Here is a 24,221-nt window from a genome sequence, read left to right on the forward strand (position 1 = left end):
TCACCCTCATTTGTTTTTACTTAATTTGTGTGTATTTAGTTTTTAATTATATACATTGCTCCTCCCTGCCACACTAACCTTCAAATGGTATGTCCTTGAGGGTAAACCCTGAGAAGTTTCTAGCACATGATAGGTCTTTAATAAATTCTTTTCAAATCAAATTGAATGGTCAGTTTGCAGTCTAGCAACATAAACTTGGAGAAACCTGGGTTAACCTCCATGAAATGACACTTCCCAGTTGCATGTTTTTGGAAAGTTGATCTATCATGTGTATGATTTATTAATATTCAATGAAAGCAACTAATTATAAGAATTAGTCATTGCCTGTAACACACTCTGAGCTTAAAAATCTAAACCAACTAGCACTGACAAAGATAACTGAATTTGAAGATTACAAAGAAGGAGGAGGATTCTGCATTGGATCAGTCTGTCACCTCTCATGCTCCCTTGCTCTAACACTAAGCACCCCTTCTTCCTAAATTTAGGCTCACTTGCTCTTCCTTGCCTACTAATCATTCCATCTATGTTTCCTCTAAATTTGTGGCCTGATGTAAGAAGAAGCTTGGTGCCCAATATACCCATGTAATCCTTGTATGCTCCTTCCAAAACCTGTCTTGCTCCCCAAACATGAGAATTCCAACTCACATGTGAACTCTAGTCCCTGTAAAAACTCATCCGTGGTCATTCTGGGTTCTGACAGTGAGAATCAAGGTGTAAATATGCCGAAGTGGGAGCTGATGGAGCTGCCTGGCAAAAGGAGGCCAATCTCACAGACAGTCTGAATAGAGCCATAAGACAGGGGATATCTTGAGGGAAGGTTAAAAAAAAAGAAGGCTAAAGCAGGGAAAGTTTCCAGAAGAAGAAGGTTACTGGAGAGAGATGATAAGTAAGTAAAGGATACTAGGGAAATAATGGAAAATATAAAAGTTTAGTTTAAAAAAATCAACAGAACAAATAAACGAAACAGATGTTCAAAACTGATATTTTTGGTTGGTTTTTTTTTCCTTAAGTGTCCAAAGTAGAGTCATCTCTTCTTCATAGTTTTTCCCCTCAAACTCTATGGTAAAAAAAAAAAAAAATCACCACTTATATGGTAGCTCAGCAGTACTACCTATGTAGGCACAATTCCTCTAGTAACAATCCTGTGTTGTACTTGAGAGGGAAAAAAGGAGGTGTGTCACAGAAAGAATCTGGCACTTAACTGCTTGATAGAATTAAACAGCATTTCCTTCCCAAGAAGACTAAATAAGAATTCCTACAATCTAACAACTGTATTTAAATTGTTCATCAGTATCTACTTTTTGCCATGCTCAGTTTTCAATTTAATAGTACATACACACAAATTTTGTCAATAAGATTTCATAAAATAGAGTGCTAAATTCTTCCATCAAAACCAATCTCTCAGTATCTTCTAAATCTCTGATCTTTACAATAGTTTACATGGACCATGCCTAATGGACAAAGGGAATGCGCTTAAAATAGTAACTTAAAGTTAGTAGGGATTCTGAATGTATTTTTCCAAAGGGGAAAAATTTAATGGTAGCTAGAATTCCCAGGATAAATCCACAAAAGCTGATTTTATCTCTAACGTCACTATTATATTCTGTTGGTGAAAAATTATTAGACGAAACATTTACAACACTAATAATTAAGCACAATAAAAAGAACAAAATTTAACAGTTTTCTAATTTACCTTAAGAGTTGCTGCTTGAGAAAAAAAGTTTCATTGGAACAAGAATGTTAACAAGGGACCTAAAAGAGGAGGAAGAGGAGCAGGAGGAGGAGGAACATGAAGATGGAGATTTTATACCTTTTGAAAGGTAGATTTCTCAGTACTTTCAAGGTCTTTTGAGATTATTGATACTGGTTCATTAATATGTCTGATTTCACTTTATGCTTGTCTTTTTCCTTGATATGAGTTTGTAAAGACTTGTACTTCTTGTACTTCTTTATCACACTGGGGTCCCTTCCATTTTGCACACAAATAGAACAGAGAGAGAAAAAAAGACAAGGAAAGAAGAATGATTTTCTTGAGTTAATAGGGAAAAAGTTGGAAGACAGGGTAAGAAGAAAGGCTTAAAGATGATATCTATATAGGTGTGATAAAGAAATCACACAATGTAGAAATAATTGAGCCATGAGTGGCAAAAGACAGGAGATAAGGAGAGAACCATAGAAGGTATATAAGAGACAACAGAGACTGTGGGATCAGGCTGGCTTCTCCTCAGGAACCTGGTTGTCCCACAAGATCCAATCAGCTCAGGTAATCAGTATCCTCTGATTAAAGGATAGAGTGAAGAGCAATTTAGTAATTTAGATGGATATCAAGCCATTGGACCCAGAAGGCTCTGGAGGAGAAAATGAGGCTTGTGGCCTTGCACAGCCCTCCCTCATGCAAATCAAAGTCAAATGAAAGTCATGCCATCATATTGATGTCATGGTCCTCTTCAAGAATGAAGGACAAACACAAGAGTGAAGAGTTCCTCCCAATGCCTCTATTCAAGAAGGGCCCACTTCTGACCTGGTTGCATTCCTTGAGATTTCTTCATTATACCTTCATGTCTGGTACCATGCTTTTCCCTCCCATTAGTGTCTATCAGAGATCACAACAAACTTCAAACCCCAGGGTTTGCTGGTTTTTTAAAAATAAAAATCTATAAATGAAATGAAACCTCTAAATGCCATCTTAGCAGCAGAGGAAGAGTGTACAAAATGATCGGTTCAGATGGAAACTGAATTTAACACCAAAGTTATCATTATTTGAAAATGAAAATCTGAAACTATTTATAGAAACAAATGAAAAGTTAGAATAATTCTGGGGGAAAAAATAAATTAAAAGATAAACCATGAATTCCTGAAATGTTTTTTCAGACATGTGGCAGGAGCTGTGGGATGCCTCTCCTTTGTGTAACCTTCAGTGTTAGTATTTGTTTGACAGTTAAAAAGGGGCAGTCTCTGCTCTATATAAGAATCAATAACAGTCATGTAAAGCCTGCAGCACTGCACACTAACAGGCTGGAGGAGACATTAACACTAGCTGTAAGAAATAACTATATTTTCAATGAATGTGTTCCTACTGGATAATCAATTTTTTACACTTTTTTACCAGCTGTTCCCACACAGTTCAGGTAGCAGAATGGCAGCATCTGTCACACCAGAACCATAGATTATATGCACATTATGGGTTTATAATCTTCCATAGAAGTTTACATTTAATTACTGATTAATTGTGATCAACCAGATACCTCACACTGAGATGGAAACAAATTCTCTATTTCCCCGGAATTTGAACAATACCAAAGTTGATTAATTCACAAGGATTTTTTTCAAGTTAAAAAATCCAGTTTTAGAAATTAACTTTTTTTTACATACTATATAGCCCAAAAGATTTAATAATTCAAATCATAGCCTGCTTCCCTGCCCAGATCCAAGACTCTTGTCATGATCAATGTTACTGAAATATTGAATTATAAGGTGTCATGGTAATTACTATGGAATAAATAGCAATTAAGATTTTTCAGGCAAATAAGCTCAAATTGTTTGCAATGAATAATTATGCTAATAATGTTTTTCTACATAATCCGGGCATCCTTCACAACAATTTGCCTTAAAAATGTGAAATGTAAATTTGCTGAACAAATATTACAAGAGCTCTTAAGAATAAGGTTGGCTTAATAAGGCATCCTGTGCTCAGTTTAAGTAAGTATCTATCTAGAATGGATCCAAACAGATGGAAACCAAAAAACAGACAACACAAACATACAACGGTTACATTTTCCCCCAATATTTACAAAAATGATACTACCATGCTTTGACTCAGGATTTGCAAGTTACACATTCAGCAAATTATTGAACCTGTATAACAGCTGACAATAACAATTTGTAATGTCAATAAATACCACAAATATAAAGTAATCCATACTTACTGCTATATAATAAACTTTGGCTTTCTCTACCAACTTCCAGTTTTTTTCCAAGTCAAGATGTTTTTCCTTTTTATAACAATTGGCGGCAGCAAGATTGGCAACAAGGGACCTAAAATAACCAAGCAAAAACAGGTTTTCTAGCTATGGGAAAAACTAGTTGAATACTTTTGCAGACCATTGATTCCCAATATTGTGTGGGTTTTCCTTTTGTTTCAAACATGCACATAAAATTCATTTTCTCTTGAGGACCTAAGTGAGAATGTCAAGTTACAAAATATGTTTAGGATATTCATCAGGATGAGAAATCCTTATTCTAGGAACTTAAAACTACTAACTTAAGTGCTGAGAAATAGAAAATGAAAAGTGTTTTCGGGCAATTCGAAATGCATGACTGACACATTTTAAAAGGTTAAAATTCACCTAAAAAGAAAAGAACATGTTGGAATGTTAATGTGCAAAAGCGGATGATGAAAAGCTTAATTCTAATTACTGCAAAAATGTCTTTGTTTATAAAACATTTACAGATAGACTGTATTTTGTATATTTATCCAAATGCTCCAAAAATCAAACCGAGGATTAATTTCATATTCCAACACATGTCTTCACTACATACTCTGTAGTTACTATGGGGAATTAATTTGCAAAACATTACATTTTAAGGGCTGGAATCAATTAAAATAAGTTTCCACAGCTGCCAAGCCCCTGGGCTTCTCTAGTGTTACAGCTGGAAAACCTAAGTACAACTCAGCAGCACAGATTGTGCCCAAACTATCATAGTGACCTTTTAATTATTGACCAATGATCAAACCAGATAGAATAAAATTATATTTTATATTATTTTATTAAGTAAAATTGATTATATGTTTTTTAATGTCCACCGGTTCACACAGTGACCTTCTTTCTATTTCTAACATAGAATTACATAAGGGAAATGAAACTGAGACAAAAAAGAATGTCATTTTTATTTCTTTTTCAAGTAAAAAGGTAATTGTTGTGGCACTTATCACTTCAGGCTGTTCTATATAGTTCTTTGTAAAAAGAAAAATTGAATTTCTTTCAATAAATTCATTTCAATTCATTTTGCCATCAGTTTATTACACCTCTCTCTCTCCCCCCTTCCTCCCTTTCATCCCTCCCTCCCCATAAGTTTTAGTATATCTTACAGCCCCAAATGTAATTATTTTTACCCTAGAAAAGATTTTCCCCTTGCCCATAATCTTTTCACAATTCTACATCATAAATGAGGCATCGTGTTAAAAAAAAAAAGGCTCATAAGTGCTAAAGGACAAAGACCTTTAGCACAGTATTTAACTATTTCTATTGAGAAACAAGAGTTACTGGGAGTAGCTTTAGACTAATTTCTCCTATGGAAAGATGGTTGCTCAGCTTCCATACCCTCTGGTCATAACCACAATAACACCATTTCCCTTTAGTTATACAAAACAAATATTATAACGTTTATCATAAAGGACATAACACAGATATTTTAAAAATGTATTGGAAACATTATTTCTATCTAAGAGTCAATACCAGAGCTTTTCTCACATTAAAAATGTATTACTTGTATATAAAAATGGTATAGTTTGGAGAAATAACATTTCTAGAGCACTGAGCAGAAATTATGTCAATTCAGTGTGGAGGTAAAGAATTACAAACAGAAATCTTCAGAAACACATTTGTAAAGTCATATTGACCTTCTACAGAGGGCATGAAGGACAAAAAGGATAAGGAAGCACCAACCACTCTTAAAGAGTGAATTCCAGGAAAGGCCTAAATGCTTTATCAGCATCATCAACATTAGAACTAATTCTGTATGAAATGACTCGAGTTCTCCAACAGAGAAAATTGACTCCACTATTCAATAAATGAGTATTCACTATAGATAACACTGCGACAAATCATAACTGAATGCAGAAGGATTAAAGAAAAAAAGAGGCCTAAGAGGAAAGGGTTTTAACCTTTTATTGGTTGAGACTATTTGACAACTAAAGAGACTTGTGTTTTTCCACTTTTGAATGAATATAAAACTGGTCTTGGGGAACACTCAAGAATTCTTGTTCATAATTCATGGTCCAAAGATTTAGGGCTGGAAATTGTCTAATGTTCTCATTTTACAAACAAGGAACCAGAAACAGAGATGCTAAGTGTCTTGACCAAGTCTGCACAGGTAGTAAAGCCAGAATTCTAGTCAAGTTCTTCTGATTCCAAATCCAGCATGACCACTGACCTACTAACATTCTTGGATGTTCCCAACTATTGGCTCTATTCCTGGGAATGTTTATATTTCAAAAGATCTATGATCTCAATGTGGGAACTCCTTTGAATGCAAGCCATTCATGTCTTTTCATTGTGTCTCAATTTTTGTCTATTTTTCCCAAAGATCTTCAATATAATCTGCTGAAAGAGGTGGCGATCTTCCTCTACATCTCTTTACACCATGCATGAGCACCAATTTTGTTCTTCATGTTCACTATATGAGTAGCCCACTTAATAATGATAGTCAGAGTTATATAATGCTTTAAGGTTTGTGAAACATGTTAGAAATGTTATCTCATTTTATCCTCAAAACATCCTCACAGGCAGATGATATCATTACTCCCATTTTATTAATGAAGAAACTGAGGCAGTCAAAGATTAAGCGTCTTGCTTAAGGTCATACAGCTGGCAAAGTGACTGAGGCAGAAATTGAATTTAGGTCTTCCTATGGCACCTAGCTGCCTAGGTACAGGAAAAAAACGAAGAAAATTTCTCCCTGTAAAGACTTTTTAATGTCAACTTTACTTATTTCTATAATGTTCCAAATTGTGCCTTTAAATATTCTTACATATGTCTAATATGTGCTTAGAACAAATTTTTGAATTCATGTCCATCTACCTGCACATGTGTACAAATCTGTGACTTCTAGAAAAATAAGTTGTTTTCAGTCAGTCTTTTTGCCTCTCTAGGACTCAGATTCTACAAATGTAGAACGAAAGGTTTGGCAAAGAATATCTTTCATAGGTCTCTTAACTTCTCAGTGCAAAACTCTATGATGCCCTGACTGAATAACTCATTGATACCTGAACTTCCTAGAGGATAGGAGAGTAAAGGGAGGCAAAGAAAGAGCATTATCTGCAATAAGCAGGAGAAAGAGAAAAGGAGAAAAAATAGTGGGGAAAAGACAGAAATACACAGAATGATAAGAAAACAGAAGACACATAAAGGAGGAAAGAGAAAAACAAAGAGAAACTCCTTTGTAGAAAAAGTTTTTATAAAACCATTTAGTTGGCAAATTTATTAGTGTTCCTGAAACCACACAATGAAGTCTTTACAAAAGAGATCACTTATCAGCATTTTAATTAGTGTATTTCAAGAAATAATTCAGGAATCCAAATATGAATTTTGAAAAAGTTTTGCTATTGACATTCAAGAAGGTCTTGGGAAAAAAATTTTTTTACATAAAACTAACATTTTAAAATTACAGAATTAAGTAACATTAGCATAGAGATTTTTACTAGAGAAAGAGAGCGGAAGCAGATATAGATCTCTTGCAAGGAGAAGGATAAATATTAAGTGAACAAAAAGGACTGGCCAGAAAAATGTTGTTCCAAAACGTGAAAGATCTCCAATGGCTCTTCTAGATATAGCATTCCATACACTTCTGCTTTTAAAAACAGTATTCACTTCATTCACTTACTCACTGAATATTCACTGATTTTCCTCAGCGGTCCTCAGGACTTATCCTAGATGTTCTATGCTGAAAGGATACAAAAGGATTGGAAACCAAGAGAACATGAAAGCCTCGTAAGGTATTGTCTACAGGGGAGATGATGGTGACCCTGTGACACAGTCGTTTTTATTTCAACCATTTATGTTCCAGTGCCCAAGAACCCAGGCAACTCAAAGTACAACCTGAAGCCACAAGCCTGCCTTCTTAACCATCTTGACAATAACACAATAATCTACTAACAAGCAATTACCTTCAAGCTGTTTGGAATGAGACGAACAGTAATTTGTCCCTTTCCCACTGAGCTTGAGGCAGAATAGGTCTCAGGAAATTGAGGCTCCTAATGAGTCATGGGGTTGGATGGAAGAGGCAGCTTTCTGTTATTAAAAGAGAAGACCTCCTTGACTCAGAGTTGATGTGTGCCTAAAAGGGAGCTGGAGTGGGGACAAACTGACCTCACAAAGAGCCTTCAATGCCAAACGTGTGTTGCTGCCTACATTCTTTAGCAGGAGGAACTGAGGAGAGGCACAGAGCATGGAGCAGGTGAACTAACTAAACCGAAAAAACTGGCTGAGGTTTAAAGATAGTCATGAGGGCTCTGTATTCTGGGCTTTTTCAATCAGAGAATCATAAAATGTGGGAATCAGAACTGACCTTAGTGGCCACTCATTCAGAGAAAGAACGTTGAACATATTTTTTTTTTCTTTTTTTCCTTTTCTCTAGGAGCAAAGAGATGCTCTAATATTTACTTTATCTGTAGGGAGGCTCTATCTATACCAAAAGAAGAGGGCAAATAGCCTTCCAAGGGTTCCTGCCCTCTTTATTTTCTCTTGGAGAATCAGGGAACAGTTCTGTAGAGGAGAACAGGGACCTCCTTTGAGGACACATCTGCAGGTAAAAAAGTAGAAAGTTAGCTCTGACTTTCCCTATGCTAAGAATCAGGAAGGCTGCAATGGCTTTGCATCAAATTAGAACCAACTGGACTCAGGAAAGATAACGCAATTTTATTTTCTTTACAGGAATGGTTGTATGCTTTATAAAATTACTGTTACTATTAATAATTATATTAAAATTTATAGAAGTCATTTTCACAGATTTATATATTTTAGGTTGAGTTAGAAATTTCTCCACATATTCATGTGTTTTAAAGTCCTCATTAGTTGCCTCTCTGTCTCAAATGAAATTGTTAATTTATTAAGGTAGGTTGAGCCTGCCAAGTATGATATTGCCCATTGGTGAAAATATCCCCAAATGAAGAAAGCTCCCTATTTTAATATATTTAGTAGAGAAACCAGAAACCAGGGCCAGGTTTATAACATTGCAGAGGAAGGAAAATGGTCACAGAGTTTGCTTGTTTTTTAAATAATCCATGAACTGGTCTAAGAATAACATGTACAACAAAGTACTCTGAACCCTAAAAATGACACCACCAATAGAGAAATTTCAATCTGTCACCAAACAGATCTCATTAAAATGTTTCCTGTATCTATACACAAAGCGCTGGCTTCCCTTTCTCCTCTGCCTTTTGAAACACTTCCTTCAAGACTCAGTTTAAGCCTCCTGTGGGAGGCCTTTACTGGTTCCCCTTCCCTCAACTGCTGTCTTCTCATTGGGGATGTCTCCATCTTTGCTATATAAAAGTTGTGCACATCTATTCCTGAATGCAAGCTCAGTGTTCTATCCACTGGGCTACCTAGCTGCCCCAATAATTACTACCTAATAATATTAAAAGGTCAGGAACATAGGTTTCCAATTTCAAATTCTAATTTCTTTCTTTTTTTCTTAACCAACATTGCTCTAAGTAACTATTTTCACAAGAAATCTGGTCTGACCTATTGTCACCGGTGATGCAGGCGGCACAAGTTCCTGTGGGCTGCTCATTCTGCTCATAATAATGCGCGTCCACGTGGGCCTCTGCAGCTTTCTTCTTCAGGATCTCACCAAATTTATCCATGCCAATGCAGCCAAAGAATGTTGCTGCTTTGAATGGTTTTTGAATCATCCACTGAAAACAAAAACACAAGAAATTCCACACTTACAACAGTAAAGCTTCTCTGAGTGTCAGCAGGGTAGTGTCAAAGGACATTTCTGAAGGTGCTTTCCAAACTGTCAGAAACAGAGCCCAAGTATTCCTCGATGCCATTCACAATCTCTCATCTTGAAATGATACCAATTATTTACACTGCTCTTTTAAGGTGTGAAAGTTGTTTCATATAGGGGATTTCCCTTGACCTTCACAACAACCCCATGAGGTAGGTACATATGATAATACTCATATTTCTAATGAGAAAACTGAGAATGAAGAAATTAAACAATTTGCTTAGGGTCACACAGCTAGTAAGTATCTGAGGGAGGAACTGAACTCAGATCGTCCCGACTAGGACTCCAATGCTCCCATCATTTGTAAATATATCTGACTTTGTCTTCAGTATGACTATTTTTAATTTATAGAACTCATTGGAATAACAAGTCTTTCTCTATAACTCAGTTTCTATGTATGTAAAATGAGGAAGAGATGGCCTCTAATTTTATTTCAACTAAATTTGACATTCAATAAGTGCCAAAGTGATAACATACTGGACTTAGGATCAGGAAACTTGGGTTTAAACCCTACCTAGCTCTATGACCATCAACTTCTCAACCTCTCTGGTGCTGAGTTTCCAAATGTGCAAAAATATTTTCTGTGAGATCTAACGTATTAAAAGCAGTTAATAACATTTCAAGCATAATATAAAGATCAACAATGATTATGATGATGTGTGCTAGTAGCTCCCTCAAGAACCTTACTTCTATAGGAGAACTGCATCACTCCTATACCTTGGCCCACAACATCATTATGTATGGTAATACTACAGAGATTTGGCACATCACCTTTCCTTAACAAATCCATTTTTCATTGAACAAGACTGCTGAGAAATATCAAGCATATGTATTAATTATGAACTATTTGTATCTCTTCATTAAAGAAAGATTTCCAAACAATCTGTACCTGGTAACCATCATCATTCCTTAGTTTCAGTTATGGGCTGTGCCAGGAAGTAATAAAATTGAATTTTCTTTAAAATATCCTAAAATTCACACTTTTCATTCATTCCAAACAGTCTAACATCTATTCAAAATTCTAAGGTCTCTGGTACTATAATCCTATGACGGGGCTTAAAAATCTACTCACTTTAGCTAGTGGCTATTTACTTATTGGCAGGCAGCACAGCTGCCTTCCCCTTGACTGTTGCTGTTCAGTCATTTTATGGCTGTGTCCATAAAACAAGATGAGGAACTGGGGCAAACAGGGTTAAGTCACTTGCCCAGGGTCACCCAGCTATTAAGTGTCTGAGGCTAGATTTGAACTCAAAAATTTCAATCTTCATGATTCCAAGTCCGGTGCCCTACACACTGGGCCACCTAGCTGCAGAACTCAAAACCTCTGCCTCTTCTCCAAATTTATAATTACAAATGAATTTGTCTAAATGTTGTACGCAGAGCCCAGAGGGAGCCTCTGTCCCTCAATCTGCACTTTCTCAGTGTTCCCTGTCCTGCTCCGATCTCCATACAAGCTCTACTCCCACAGAGAAGAGCAGGTGTTCTTTTGTTTGTGTCTTGGGGGTCCCAGAATATAGTATAGTGCCATAACCAGAGGCCAATAGCAAACATTTGTTTCACTGAACTGAACACTTCAAGAAAAGGAGGTGGATGTGGCTAATGAAGAAGAATTGAAAGTTAGCTTTCACTCAGCTAACTGGTCTGACTTGTTTACTCTTGGAGACCTTTAGCTATTCAGCTAACACTCTGCCACCTTTGTTTTTGGTTATACAGAAAATATCACTGGGATGGAAGTTGATGGTGTCTCCTTTTGAACAAGGAGCTTGAAGTTGGAGCTATTCCTTAATGATATTTATTAAGCACTGAATGTGTACAGAGTGTTTTTTTAGGCACTATAGAGATAAAGAAAAGGAACAAAAAAATGGGAGACCCAGCCATGGCTCTCAAAAAACTTACTTGCAGAGATAAGTCCATTACACACGAAAAAGATGTAAGAAATTGGCAATGTAGCCCATTTGTAATTAAATTCTGTCAATTAGATAGTACACAGGGACACTTAGCTTCACATGTGTTCCTGACATTATAATAAAATCAGACCACTGTGGGTGGCCACAGTGTGAGGGCAGCTGGTCAAGAAAGCTAAAAGAGGAAAGGGATGGGCACTGATCCTCTGGTAAATACAAGATGTGAGCATGTAATGGGCAAAGGTCCAAAAGCAGAGAGTAACCTTGCAGGTTACTGAGGGTCAGAAGTCATCTTGCTTAAAGCAGGCCTTCAATAAGTAAAGAAGGAATCTTAAGGACCAGAGGCAAGGCAGTTGAAGGTTTCCTTCCAAAGACAGATCAGATTTTCAAAGCAGAACTGCAAGTATCTCCTTTACAAGACAGGAAAGAAGACAGAGTCCAAAGGACAAGGAAATTATTGTCAGAAGTGATTCAAGGGGCTGGAAGCTAAGTGACCTACTGTACAGAGTGGTGGGCCTGGAGTTATGAAGAATGGAATTTAAATCCTGCCTGTGTGGCCCTGGACATGTCATTTAACCCCTTTTGACTCAGTTTTCTCAACTATTTAGTGGAGAGAATAATTAAACCTACCTCATAAGGCTACTGTGAGGATGAAATGAGATAACAGTCAAGTGCTCAACACAGTGTCTGGTACATAGTAGATACTACATAAATGTTTCTCTCTCTCTTCACTCTCTCCCTGGGTACTAGGATCAAAGTAAGGGAGGAAGATACAACTGACAGGTCAAGGCAAGGGTCTGGAAACCAGGGAGTCAGGAAGAGAAAGACAATACTGACAAAAGAATGAAGGAAAGATACTGAGTCTGGGGACAGAAGACATTGGTCACTGACCCCTTTTTCATACTTGGTGTGGGAGACTAGGGGTTAACAAATTCAGGTAAAAAGAAAAAAAAGGAATATTTTATTATGAAATTGTTCATTAAATAATCATTTAAGTCAGAATTAAATAACAAAGTACTTAATGACTACTCATTCAATATTTATTGAGTGATGTACATTGTGCTTATGTATCTTTTGCTTACTGTTAAAGTCAAAGGTTTTTGGGGGGTGGGTAGGAAAGGGAGTGTAGACATATGATTTCATTGGCATAAAGAACTTCTATTGCAGAAACTACCTCCACTAATACAAACCAATTACTAGTCTAATTATTTGGGGCTAATAAGTGGTTGATGAACGTGACCAAGACCCCAGTGCTGATAGAACAGATCACATTTCTATAGTGCTTGAAGACTCACAAGGTGCCTGACATATCTCACTTGGTTCTATGCATGTCAAGGGTGGTATAGGTCAGAGAGGGAGGTGAACTCTGAACTGATCATTAATTTATAGAATATGAAAACAGGTGCTCCTAGTTCTCTTGGTACTTGCCAGGAAAGACCACGAAGATAACAGGAAGTAAAACTTGAATATCAAACTTAAATAAGGATATAGAAGGTACAGGGAAGAGACAATGGGTGAAAAGGGATAGAGGCAGATGGCTTGGGGACAAGAGATGGGACAGTGAAGGAAGGCTGGCAGCATGAGGAAAAGGACAGGCAAAGAATATTACTCATGTGACCCTGGATTCCTGTGCAGCATGAACTCTTAGGAGATGGAGGAGTACTCAGCAGGCAGGAGTTTGGGAGTCCAATTTTCTAGAGTTTTGGCTGAAGACAAACTAACTCTTATCTGGGTCATTCTGTAGTTAGTTCAATAACATATCCAGTCACTCAAAGTCATCAGTAAAACTTCCAAGTTCACGTCACTGCAGAATTATCACCACCATCTGGTGTTCTGCTGGTCTGGCCTGTCTCAGATTTAGATGTCACAGGACCAAAAGCCCATGGCAGCAACACCTAGAGGCCTTCCCCAGATTCAGCACATATTACCAGGATGTGCTTTCTGAATAATATAGAATAATACAATTTGTAACTTACATCCCTCGGATCTTTGGGATAGCCTGTAGGCAACTTCTAGGTCTCCCTTTGCAATCTTGCTTCTGCTATTCTCCCTTTATACAGGTCACTTACAAACACACTAACTAGACTGACTGGAGGGGTGGTATGTACTCAGGGGGATCAGACACCATTTTAACACGGTAAAATGAAACAAAAAAAAGCAAGCACAATAATCACAATAACCTCAAAAGATCCTCACAAGAATCCTGCCTCTTTGCCTGAAATAATCTAGGGGAAAAGATCAGCGAAAAGACTCATATTCCCTGGCATGATGTTGCTGGTGTCTGTGATGATGACACCAACAGTTTTTACTTGGTATCTCATATAGAATATGATGAGGGCTATTTCTCCTGAGGGGTCAATTCACATGCAAAAGGAGGACTGTACAAAATCATAAATTCCTCCCTGGCTGGCTAATAAGAAGTCCAAAGACAGTCAGTGGTCCATTACCACAGCCTCAAAGTACGCTGTCCTTCCTTCTAGAGCCAATTTGTGAAATCCTTTGGCAATGTCCTCAATCTGGGGCTTTAGTTGTTCTCAATAGCCATCTGTGTATCCTTCAGCTTCCTACAGACCTCTTCCTGTACAACTCTCCAGCATACAAGTCCAATAAGGGCCTGAAAGCCTTTTAGGACATATTCCACTGCATGCTAGCCATGGTGCAGTATGTCCAGGGGTTCTAATGGGTCTTATTGGGGCACCCCTGTAGAATGTGAGGTCCAGCTGCATGGTAACCAGGGTGCATGTCATATTAAGAAAGGTATTGGAATATGAGTGTAAATAAGGTACCGGAGAACTGGTGGTGCACATGCCTACCATATTCCTTCTGGTGTTACAAGGTGGCCATTACAGCAGTGAAGTCTGCTAACTCAGTCCAAGTTTGACCTTCAGGGGCATATCTGGAGACATCCTTGGAGGCAGAATCTGGCACAGACTCCTGTGCAGTTGGGCTGAGGCAGTCCATGGGCTTTGGGAGCTAAAAACTGAAAGGTGTCTTCCTCATCTGGCTGCAAAGCATTAATGAGGTTCGGTGGGTGGGAGTCAGCTGTGGTAGTGAATTGTCCTCACCAAATTCGAGTGGGTCATAGCATGCCCAGCACTGAGTGAGGTTCTGTGTGGCTGTTTTAGCCATTGCCATGTGGAAACTGCTCTTTGATAGGGAACACCTACAGTCAGCTAGACTTGGGTGGGTGGGTGGAGAATCTGGACATTTGAGGACATTGTTATAAGAAAAGTTAAAGAAATCGTAAGAGCCTGACACAGGCTTCACATAGCCTAGCTAGCACTATGGTGTGTTTGTTAGATTCTCGGAGGCACATAGGTCAGGATGGTCCCCACATTGTACCTGCATACAGTGTTAAGCTCATTGGTTATGACAGGTCAGGTCACGCAGAATAGACTCAGCAGGCCTCATTGAGTATGCCCATGCTTCCAAGGTTGAGATGATTAAGGGAATGGATGCAGTTTTAAGGGCTGTATTTACCAGTGGAAGGACAGTAACTTGGCAAATAGCTTTGGAGGTTGCTCATATAGATTTCAGTGATGCTTAGGGCTTGACTCTGGATTCTAGCTGGTCCCTTGACCCCATACCTGAAGGATTGCTAGGCTGGTAGGGGCTCTTGAAGAATTTCCCATTTGGTTACCCAGTGAGCTCAAGTACCAATTTTCTTGACTCCCAAACTGGCCTTACTTATTGAGCAAGGTTCCTTAACTTTTTTTCTGCCATGAAACCATTTAAAAGTCTTATGAAGTCTAATGGATCCCTTCTCAGAATAACGCACACAAGACATAGGACTATAAAGAAAACCAATTATATTGAAATCAAGATGCAATTTTTTCCCACCTAAGTTAATGATCCCCCTAAAAGAACTCTATCCACAAAATTTGGAAATTGGTGGACCCCAGGTTAAGAATCCCAGCAACATCTAGCCCCACTGAATTTTAAGAGAAGGATAAGAGGGAAGTAGGGGGGTTGGTGGTCATGATACAGTTTGTCCTTTGTTTTCAAAGAAGACTAGTAACAGCACAAGGTGATGTTTCTACTTGCTTGTGAAATGTATTTAAGTGAGAAAGAGCTGCACAAAATCATTAGCCTCAGCTTCTCCTTCAGGGTCAGAGAAGTCTAGTGGCAAGACAAGGGTAAAATGACTGGCCGTGGGCCAGGGTGCAGCAGACGACCTCAGTGTCTTCCAAGTCTAACCAAGGAGTACTACAAAGTGACTGCTTTAGTCTCCTTCATAGCCTCCGGAACAAATTGTTCTCATCTACCCCTTCTGCTAGGGGAAGTCTTCACACGTTTGGTGTTGACATCCCCCTAACTCATCTGGGTTTGGGGTGTATGGGGCATTCAAGGAGAACTAGCACCTCTGCTGTGGGGGCTTGCCAATCCCTTTTCATTGCTGCTCATCCACCTTTCATGTTCACCTACCTACCACCCAACTCTCACGAGTGGCTCCAAGAAGTTGCAGTATGTGCAGTAGCCACTGTCTTGGCAAATGGGCTAAACTAGTTTGACTCTGCTATGGTTGAAAAGGCCAACAATTAATATTATAGTAGTGGAAAGGAGGTCAAATAAATTTTCATCATAAATAAAAATCAGATCAAACTCAGGGAACAGCAGCTTAAAATCAAAGGCTTTCAAAATATAAACTTAATATACAAGGGCTTCTTTCAATGACATAGCCTGGGTTGGGATGATGACATAAAAACAGTAGCTATGGTACAGTGGATAGCATCCTGGGTCTGAAGTCAGGAAGACCTGAGTTCAAATCTGACCTCAAACATGTACAATGTGATCCTGAGTCACTTACCCTCTGTTTACCTCAGTTCTTTAACTGAATAATGGAAGCAATCATAGTAACTACCTCCCAGGATTATTGTGAGGTTCAAATTGGATAACATTTGCAAAATGCATTTGGCACAGTGATTAGCACACAATAGGTCCAGTGAGCATACGCACACATGCTTATTCCTTGTGTGGGGAGGGGGGTGGTCTCTTACACATGTCTTCTCACTATGTGGCTTTCCTCTCACACCCACAGTGTGAATATCTGTGTATGTATGTGGAGACAAGAGGTAGGGGAGGAGGGGGAAAGAAGATTTGTCCTTTATATTCCTATTTGGTTCCACTAAATGCCTTTTCCTTTACATTACTGAGTGTTCTTGTTGATTTGATAAAAGTGGGGGAACTCTGAAAGCATGGTTTTGAGTAGACCACAAACGTAATCTGAACCTGGAATTGTTTCTTGGAGAATAGGGGTGGTGTAAAGAGAGATAATGTAATATAAGAGGAAATAAATCAGCAAAATTGCATGGAGTATATCAGAGGTGGAAGAAAAAAAAATATTAAAGCTGTGAAAAACCAGTAATACACACTGTGCTGGTAATAAACAAGAAATCAAATATGCACAATCATTTAAAATGTGATTTCAACAATTTTCATATGCCTAAAGAAAAATACCAACACTTACACATAAGAAAAATCAGAGTTAGATGAAAAGAACAATGGATAGAGTTAAGAAGTTTAATCCATTAGCTACTCTACCAAGTCACAATGATCCAGGATTCCCAGCTGTCCCAACATTTCCATGAAGTCTATCCCAACCATTACTATCCAGTCATCTCATTCTGTCTAGAATGCCTTTACCATTTAGTGTTGAGCAAACAGAGCATTAACCAAGAATTCTTGTACTCAGTGTAAATCTATTTGGGACTGGAGTGGGGCTAAACAAACCTTAGGACACAAAGCCCAAGATGGGATGGTGGTAGAGGGTGTAAGGGGAGGTGGACACTCTAAGTTTCTTTATGCACAGGAAAATTATGGGTATCACCTAGGAAAGGAATCTGGTTCCAAAACCAAGGTAAAGCTATTAACTGCACTTAAGCCCCAAACACCTAAAGAGAGGCACAAGTGGGGACACTGGTTCAAGAAGGTCAATTCTGGCAGTATGTAGATGGTAACAGTGCAGAGATGACATTGAACCACAAGATGTAAGGATAGTATGATATAAGACAGCTATGGGGAGGAAATATATCTCCCCTAGTCCATCTCAGTACGATGGGGCAAAATTCTGATAACCCTAACTTAATTAGGGCTCTACACACATCACTTAAGTCATATAGCACCTAATCATTAGAGTTCTGTCTCTGGTGATACTAATTTCTCTTTCAATAGCATGCTTTGAGTCTAGGCTCACTGACTTCCCCTCCTGGTTTCTCACTGACATCAGCACTATTCCTTACTGGGAGTTCCTTTTCACACATCTTTAATTATGGAAAAGAGACATAAGCATTTATCATTTCTCTTACATGGTTCTCTGAAAATTGTTCTTCTGAATAATTAAAATCGAATAATTATGGGGAAAAAACTAAGGAAGACATGATAAACATTCAGAACAATATTTAGCCCTAGTTTGGGTGTATAAATATATAAAGGAGTAAGACTCAATATATTTTTCTGCCCTCATGCTAGGCTGAACCCCATTTTCTAGAACTGACTGTAGATATTAGACTATAATACTATCTTGGATGGATGTTGGATCAAAGCCTGGAGTCTGAAGGTAGATGCTATTTGGGTAGGCAACTGGATTTCTCAGCTATTCCAAGAACTGATATACTATTATTTAATGTGAATTTAGTGTATGGAAGTAATGTGTTTATGGATAGCACTACCTCTCTTTATCTGCTGGACAGTTCCTCCCCCCTAAACCCTTGTCTGAAGTGTTGTGATAATTGACATTTTTATGAATAACTTGAATAAAGGCATAAATGTCATGCTTGGCAAATCTGTAGATAACATAAAGTTGTGAGGGACAGCTCACGCATTGATTAACTGAGTCAGAATCCAAAAAGATCTTTATAGGCTCAAACAGTGGTCCTCAAACTTTTTAAAAAAATCTCTGTACATGTTTACACTCTAAAAAATTTCTGATGCTCTCAAAAAAGCTTATGTGAATTATGGTTATCAATATTTGCCACAAATAAAATGTCTTAGTATCATTATGAAACTAGTTTTGACCTCATACGCCCCATGAAAAGGTCTTGGGAAGACCATACTTTGAGAACTGCTAAGTTAGAACAATCCTTCAAATCTAATAATACAAAACAGAAAATAATAATGATATCTGGCATTTATATAAAACTACAGGGTTTGTCAGATGCATTATCTACATTTAAACCCCCCAACAACACATAAGGTAGAAGCGAAAGGCATCATAATCCTTGTTTTACAGATAAACTATTTCTTAGAGAGGTAAAGTATTGGTCCTTGGTAACTTATTAAAGTAGGTATCAGTGCAGGTTTCCGTCACATAACCTTCTGGACTTCAAATCCAGCTCCATCATCCTAGTTCCAGACTGCCTAAAGGATGAAGTCCAATACCACATAAAACAATGACAAGTATGACCTACATGAGGTATTGGCCAGATGATCTAGGATTTCACTAGATTATAAAATCAATGAGTCAACACAGCAATAAGGCGCTTGTGCTAATTTTGGTCTGACAATTAACACCAAGAAAGCAGAGATATCTAGGATTATATTAGATATATGGACACAGGAACATATAGTTAAAGCCACGGTTTTTCTAATAGCAATGTATGGCTGTGAGAATTGGACTATAAGGAAATCTGCAACTGAAGCTTTCATATCGTGATGTTGGGGAAAACTTTTGACAGAGTACCTTGGGCAGCAAGATCAAATCAGATAATACTTAAAGAAATTAATTTAGGCTATTCCCTGGAAGGTCAAATACTGATGCTGAAGCGTAAATATTTTGTCTGCATAATGAGGAGATAGGGCTCATAGGAAAAGACCCTGATGTTCGGAAAGACTGAAGGCAAAAGGAAAAGGGGATGGTAGAGGATGAGATGGATAGAAAGCATCATTTAAACAAAGGACACGAGTTTGGACAAAATTCAAAAGATAGTGGAGGACAGAAGGGTCTGATGTGCTATGGTCCACAGGATCACGAAGAGTTGGACACAACTTGAATGACTAAACAACAAGATCTATGCATGTCACAAATTTTTTTCAATAAGTATTTGAATGCATTCTATATGGTGAACACTATTACAAAAAGGGATTGGGCAGTATCTTATCAGAAACTGATGCCTTTAACAGGAAAATCATTTTTTGTGCAGTTAGATCATCAATTGGATATAGCAATTGTCAAAGTCGCTGTCAAATTAAAAGAAACAATAAAAATCAAGATGTTGTGTGTGATTATAACAGCTATACTCTGACCTATTGGAATAAGGTATTGACATCAAAAAGTAGGAAATGGACAGCAATAAAGATGCTGATACAATCACCATTTCTTTGAGAAGTTGCCAATGTATAACAGTCATCGTGGGAGCCCAGAATATTGCAGAAACAACCTTGTCTAGCAAATACTTTTTTAAATCTATGCTGAGAGGCATAGAGTGAAGGGCAGCAATGAACAGAATCAGGGCCCTATGTGTGTCTAAATCTGTTGTCCTCCTAGAGAATTTTATTTCATTGCAAAAGCCTGTAGGTTGCCTATGTATTGCCAATATTAAAAAAAAAAAAAAGAAAAAATATGTTCCCATGAGAACGTTCTTAGGTATCATCCTTAGATAGTACAATGGAAGGTATCTGCATTATTAGAAATGTTTTTCCCTAAAATGTTCCAATCATAACTCTGTCACTGTGTCCTACAAACCCTACCTTCACCATTCTAACTACATACTTTCCTCTCCCTGCACTGTATTGACCCCCCCAGCATCTTGCAACTCTACACCACTCTTAATTTATTCTTTGTTTCCTCATTTCATTTGATGGACTACAAATTGATCAGCCATATTCCACTTAGTTAAAAAATATGGCTATGACTTGCTTGCGTGTCCATGGGCTACTTCTCTTGTATACACAAGTAATAAAAATTCCTTGGCTAAGCCAGAGGAATGCAGAGTACTGAGTAAGTTTTTCAACAACTGCTTTTCATTATAAGCTGATTTGCAAAACACAGAAGAGGAAAATTATAAGTAATACTGTCTCACAGTCAAATATGGTTGAGACTGGCAAATTTGTCATTCTATTTATTAGAGACAGTTCATATCAAATGCAAAACCAAGGAACCTCAGAGTTCTAAGTCTTCAGAGGTTTTCTCAAGCTTGAAAAAGTATCCCATCTCCAATATCCCTGAGAAGTAGCCATCCTGCCTGTCATCAAAGACTTCCACTGAAAAGGAACACATTACTTCCTGAATTATCTCCCTCTACTTTCCCATAGTGCTAATTATTAATTTTCACTTGGAATCAGGCCCTCTGGGTTAAGCAGAACAAGTGCAATCCTTTTTCTATCCTACAGCCCTTTAAATACTTGAAAGCTACCATCATATCCCTTCCCTAAATCTTTTAATCCATACAAATATCTTAAGATCCTCATATGGTGCTCTCTGTAATTAATCCCCTCACCATCCTAGTTGTCACCTGGATTTTCTCTAGCTTATCAATGTTCTTCCTTAAAACTTGACACCCAGAACTGAAACCAATATATCATGTATACTCTGAATGGTAACCCCTTTCAGTGAACCTCTCCCCTGTCACACTGCATTAGGCTTTTGTTGCTGGTGTCTTGGTTGGCTGGTTGCTGTCCTTCATTCTTGAATAAGACCAAAATGACATCACTATATTAGGGTGAGGTATAGTGTGTGCAACTGTGGCTGATCACAGGTTTCACAGGCATACAACAATGAGGTCAGCATAATAGCTCTGTAGACCTTCAGTTTGGTAGGCAGCCTAAAACCTCTTTTCTCCCACACTTTCCTGCAAAGCCTCCCAAACAATGAGCTAGCTCTGGAAACACACACACCAATTTCATCACCTATGTGTACATTCCTGGAAAGTATACTGCCAAAGTAAAGGAACTTATTTATGGCATTCAAAATTTCTCCATTCACTGTAACTGATGGTTCCACATATGGATGGTGTGGGGCTAAGCAGTGGAGAATGAATACTATCTTCTCCTTATGTGGCCAAAGTATTTAAGCTTCAGCATTAGTATTTGATCTTCCAGTGAATAGCCTAAATTAATTTAAGTATTAACTGATTCGATCTCCTTGCTGTCCAAGCTGTCCAAGTCTTCTCCAGTATCACAATCGAAAAGTTTCAATTTTGCAGCATTCAGCTTTCCTTATAATCTAACTCTCACAGCTATACATCACTACTGGAAAAACCATGGCTTTGCCTATGTGGACCTTTGTGAATAAGGTAATGTCTCTGCTTTTTATTATGCTGTCCAGATTTGCCTTAGCTTTTCTCTCAAGGAGCAAGTGTCTTTTATTCTCATGGCTGCAGTCACAGTCTGCAGTGATCTTTGAGACCAAGAATATAAAATCTGACACTACTGCCAGGAAGAGAAAAGATCAGTAGCCAAGATCTACAATTTTTTGATGTTAAGCTCCAAACCAGCTTTAACACTCTCTTCTTTCACCCTCATCAAGGGGCTTCTTGATTCTTCATTTTCTTCCACCAAAGTGGTATCATCTACACATCTGAGATTGCTGATATTTCTCCTGGTAACTTTGATTCCAGCTTTTAATTTGAGATTGTTGATATTTCTCCTGGTAACTTTGATTCCATCTTTTAATTTGTCCAGCTTGGCATATCATCTGATGTAGCCTGCACCCAACATGGAACAACTGAATGGCTTCAGATACATACGTGAGATTTTAAAATATTAAACAAATATTGGATCACTTACTTTTTTTAAAATCATGAACCATATTTTCTGACAATTTTTAAACTCTATCTATTTCACATTGACTTGGCTTTTCAGTTCAATTCAATAAACATTTATTAAGCTCTTTTAAGCGTTTTTCACCCTGTGGAATGCAGATAAATGAGAAAAGAAAGCCACTCCCTTCAAGGAGCTCACGATCTAATAGAAGAAGACAACATACAGAAGAATGCTGAACAGGAGGGGCAAGGCAGGGAGGAGAAGGCACTGGTGCAGGATATGAAGATGGTGAAGAGGAACACACAGACTACAGCTGGTAAGAAATGACTGGGCTGTGATCCCTCTTTCAATGGAGGTTTAGAAAGTTTTTGTTCTATCCTCTAACCATGCAATCAGAGGGACAGAGGCTGAGGGTACTTACGAAGTATAAGAACTTAACCTGATATAATTTCTGGGATGATGGGTTTTCTAGTGATGAGTTTTTCCCAGGAGTATGGTCTGGATGACCTTGTAAATATCTTCCTGAAATTTCTGTCATCTTCTTGAGCAAATATTAGCACATTATCTGTAAATAATTATATTTACTGTGGTCTATCTGCCTGAACTCCATGGGTATTTGCAAAGCAAGAAGACCAAGTGTCCTGTGAGGTAATATTGTTTATGTTACTTTTGAACATTAGTAGAAACCAACTTAACGAACTCTGTGATTTATCTCACCAGAGAGAACTTGTGAGCCTTCAGTACATTTAACTATAATTTCTATATGCCTACTAACTCATTACAGGAACAATGTTAATGTGGATGTAATTCAGTTCTTCCAGTAGTGTATTAGGTCAGTGTTTAGTGGATAAAGACTTTACATCAAGATTTGAAATGATGAATATAGAAAACCATGGAAAGAGTTACATGAATTGATACAAAATTAAGTAAGCAGAGTTAACAAAAAACCATATATGATAATTACAACATTGTAAATAAAAATATAGGTAGCTAGATGGCACAGTGGAAAGAGCACCAGGACTGGAGTCAACAAGACTCATCTTCCCAAGTTCCACTCTGGCCTCAGACACTCACTAGCTGTGTGACTCTGGGCAAGTCACTTAACCATGTTTGCCTCAGTTTCCTCATCTGTAAAATGAGCTGAAGAAGAAAATGGCAACCGACTCCAGTATCTCTGCCAAAAAAAAACTCCAAATGGGATGGAGTCACAAAGAGTCTGACACAACTGAAAACAGCTTAACAAACAGAAAAAATCATTACCAATTACAAAGAACAGGCTTGACCACTCCCCCAAAAGAAATATGAGACGACAACTCCCTCTACTCTTTCACAGAACCTGAGGGATCCACAGGTGTGTAACACTGCATATAATGTCAAGGGCTTTTTTTTGTTTTCATTTTAATGTATTGGTTAGTTTTCTTGATTTTTCTTTTTTCTATATTTTCTTTTAAAAATACATTGTAATAAACCATGGGGATCATGGAGTGGAAAAGGGAAAGGGAGGAAGAAATATAGTTGACATAAAAAACAAAAAATCTAAGTTTTTCACAAGTTCATGTTTGCAGATGACCTAACTTAAATAATGCGTGTTTTTGCCATCTTCTGCCTTCTTCACTCCCTTTTTAGTCACTTGGTCACAGTTATAACAGAAATTAGAGCTTGCTACATAAGAAAGTGGTATTTTTAATTTCTTATCTGTTTCATATGTCAATCCTGTCATGCCTTATTCCTGGCCTCTTTACTGTTCTTCACACATAATACTCTATTACCCTATCCCCATGCCTTACACATGCTGTCTCCATTCTGGAACAGATGCCATCATCATTTGTACCTGTCAGAAACTCCAGTTTCTTTCAAAGTTCAGCTTAAGTGCCATCTTTTACATAT

The 24,221-nt window shown here is 37.8% G+C and overlaps 1 protein-coding gene across 11 annotated transcripts in view; it reads right to left on the reverse strand.

Moving 5' to 3' along the window:
- The window catches only part of ADK (adenosine kinase), a 634,537-nt gene that overhangs the window by 276,751 nt on the left and 333,565 nt on the right, over positions 1-24,221 (reverse strand). For 10 of the 11 annotated variants that reach the window (XM_072628114.1, XM_072628109.1, XM_072628112.1 and 7 more), the window contains 2 exons: positions 9,465-9,637; positions 3,927-4,035 (listed from right to left, as the gene is read on the reverse strand). The exons of the other annotated variant lie outside the window; for it this stretch is intronic. In XM_072628114.1, coding sequence (XP_072484215.1) covers positions 3,927-4,035; positions 9,465-9,637 — 282 coding nt within the window. The remainder of the gene's footprint in view (positions 1-3,926; positions 4,036-9,464; positions 9,638-24,221) is intronic. 11 annotated transcript variants of the gene reach the window in all.

Source organism: Notamacropus eugenii, chromosome 1 (assembly GCF_028372415.1).
Source record: "Notamacropus eugenii isolate mMacEug1 chromosome 1, mMacEug1.pri_v2, whole genome shotgun sequence".
Taxonomy (NCBI): Eukaryota; Metazoa; Chordata; class Mammalia; order Diprotodontia; family Macropodidae; genus Notamacropus; species Notamacropus eugenii.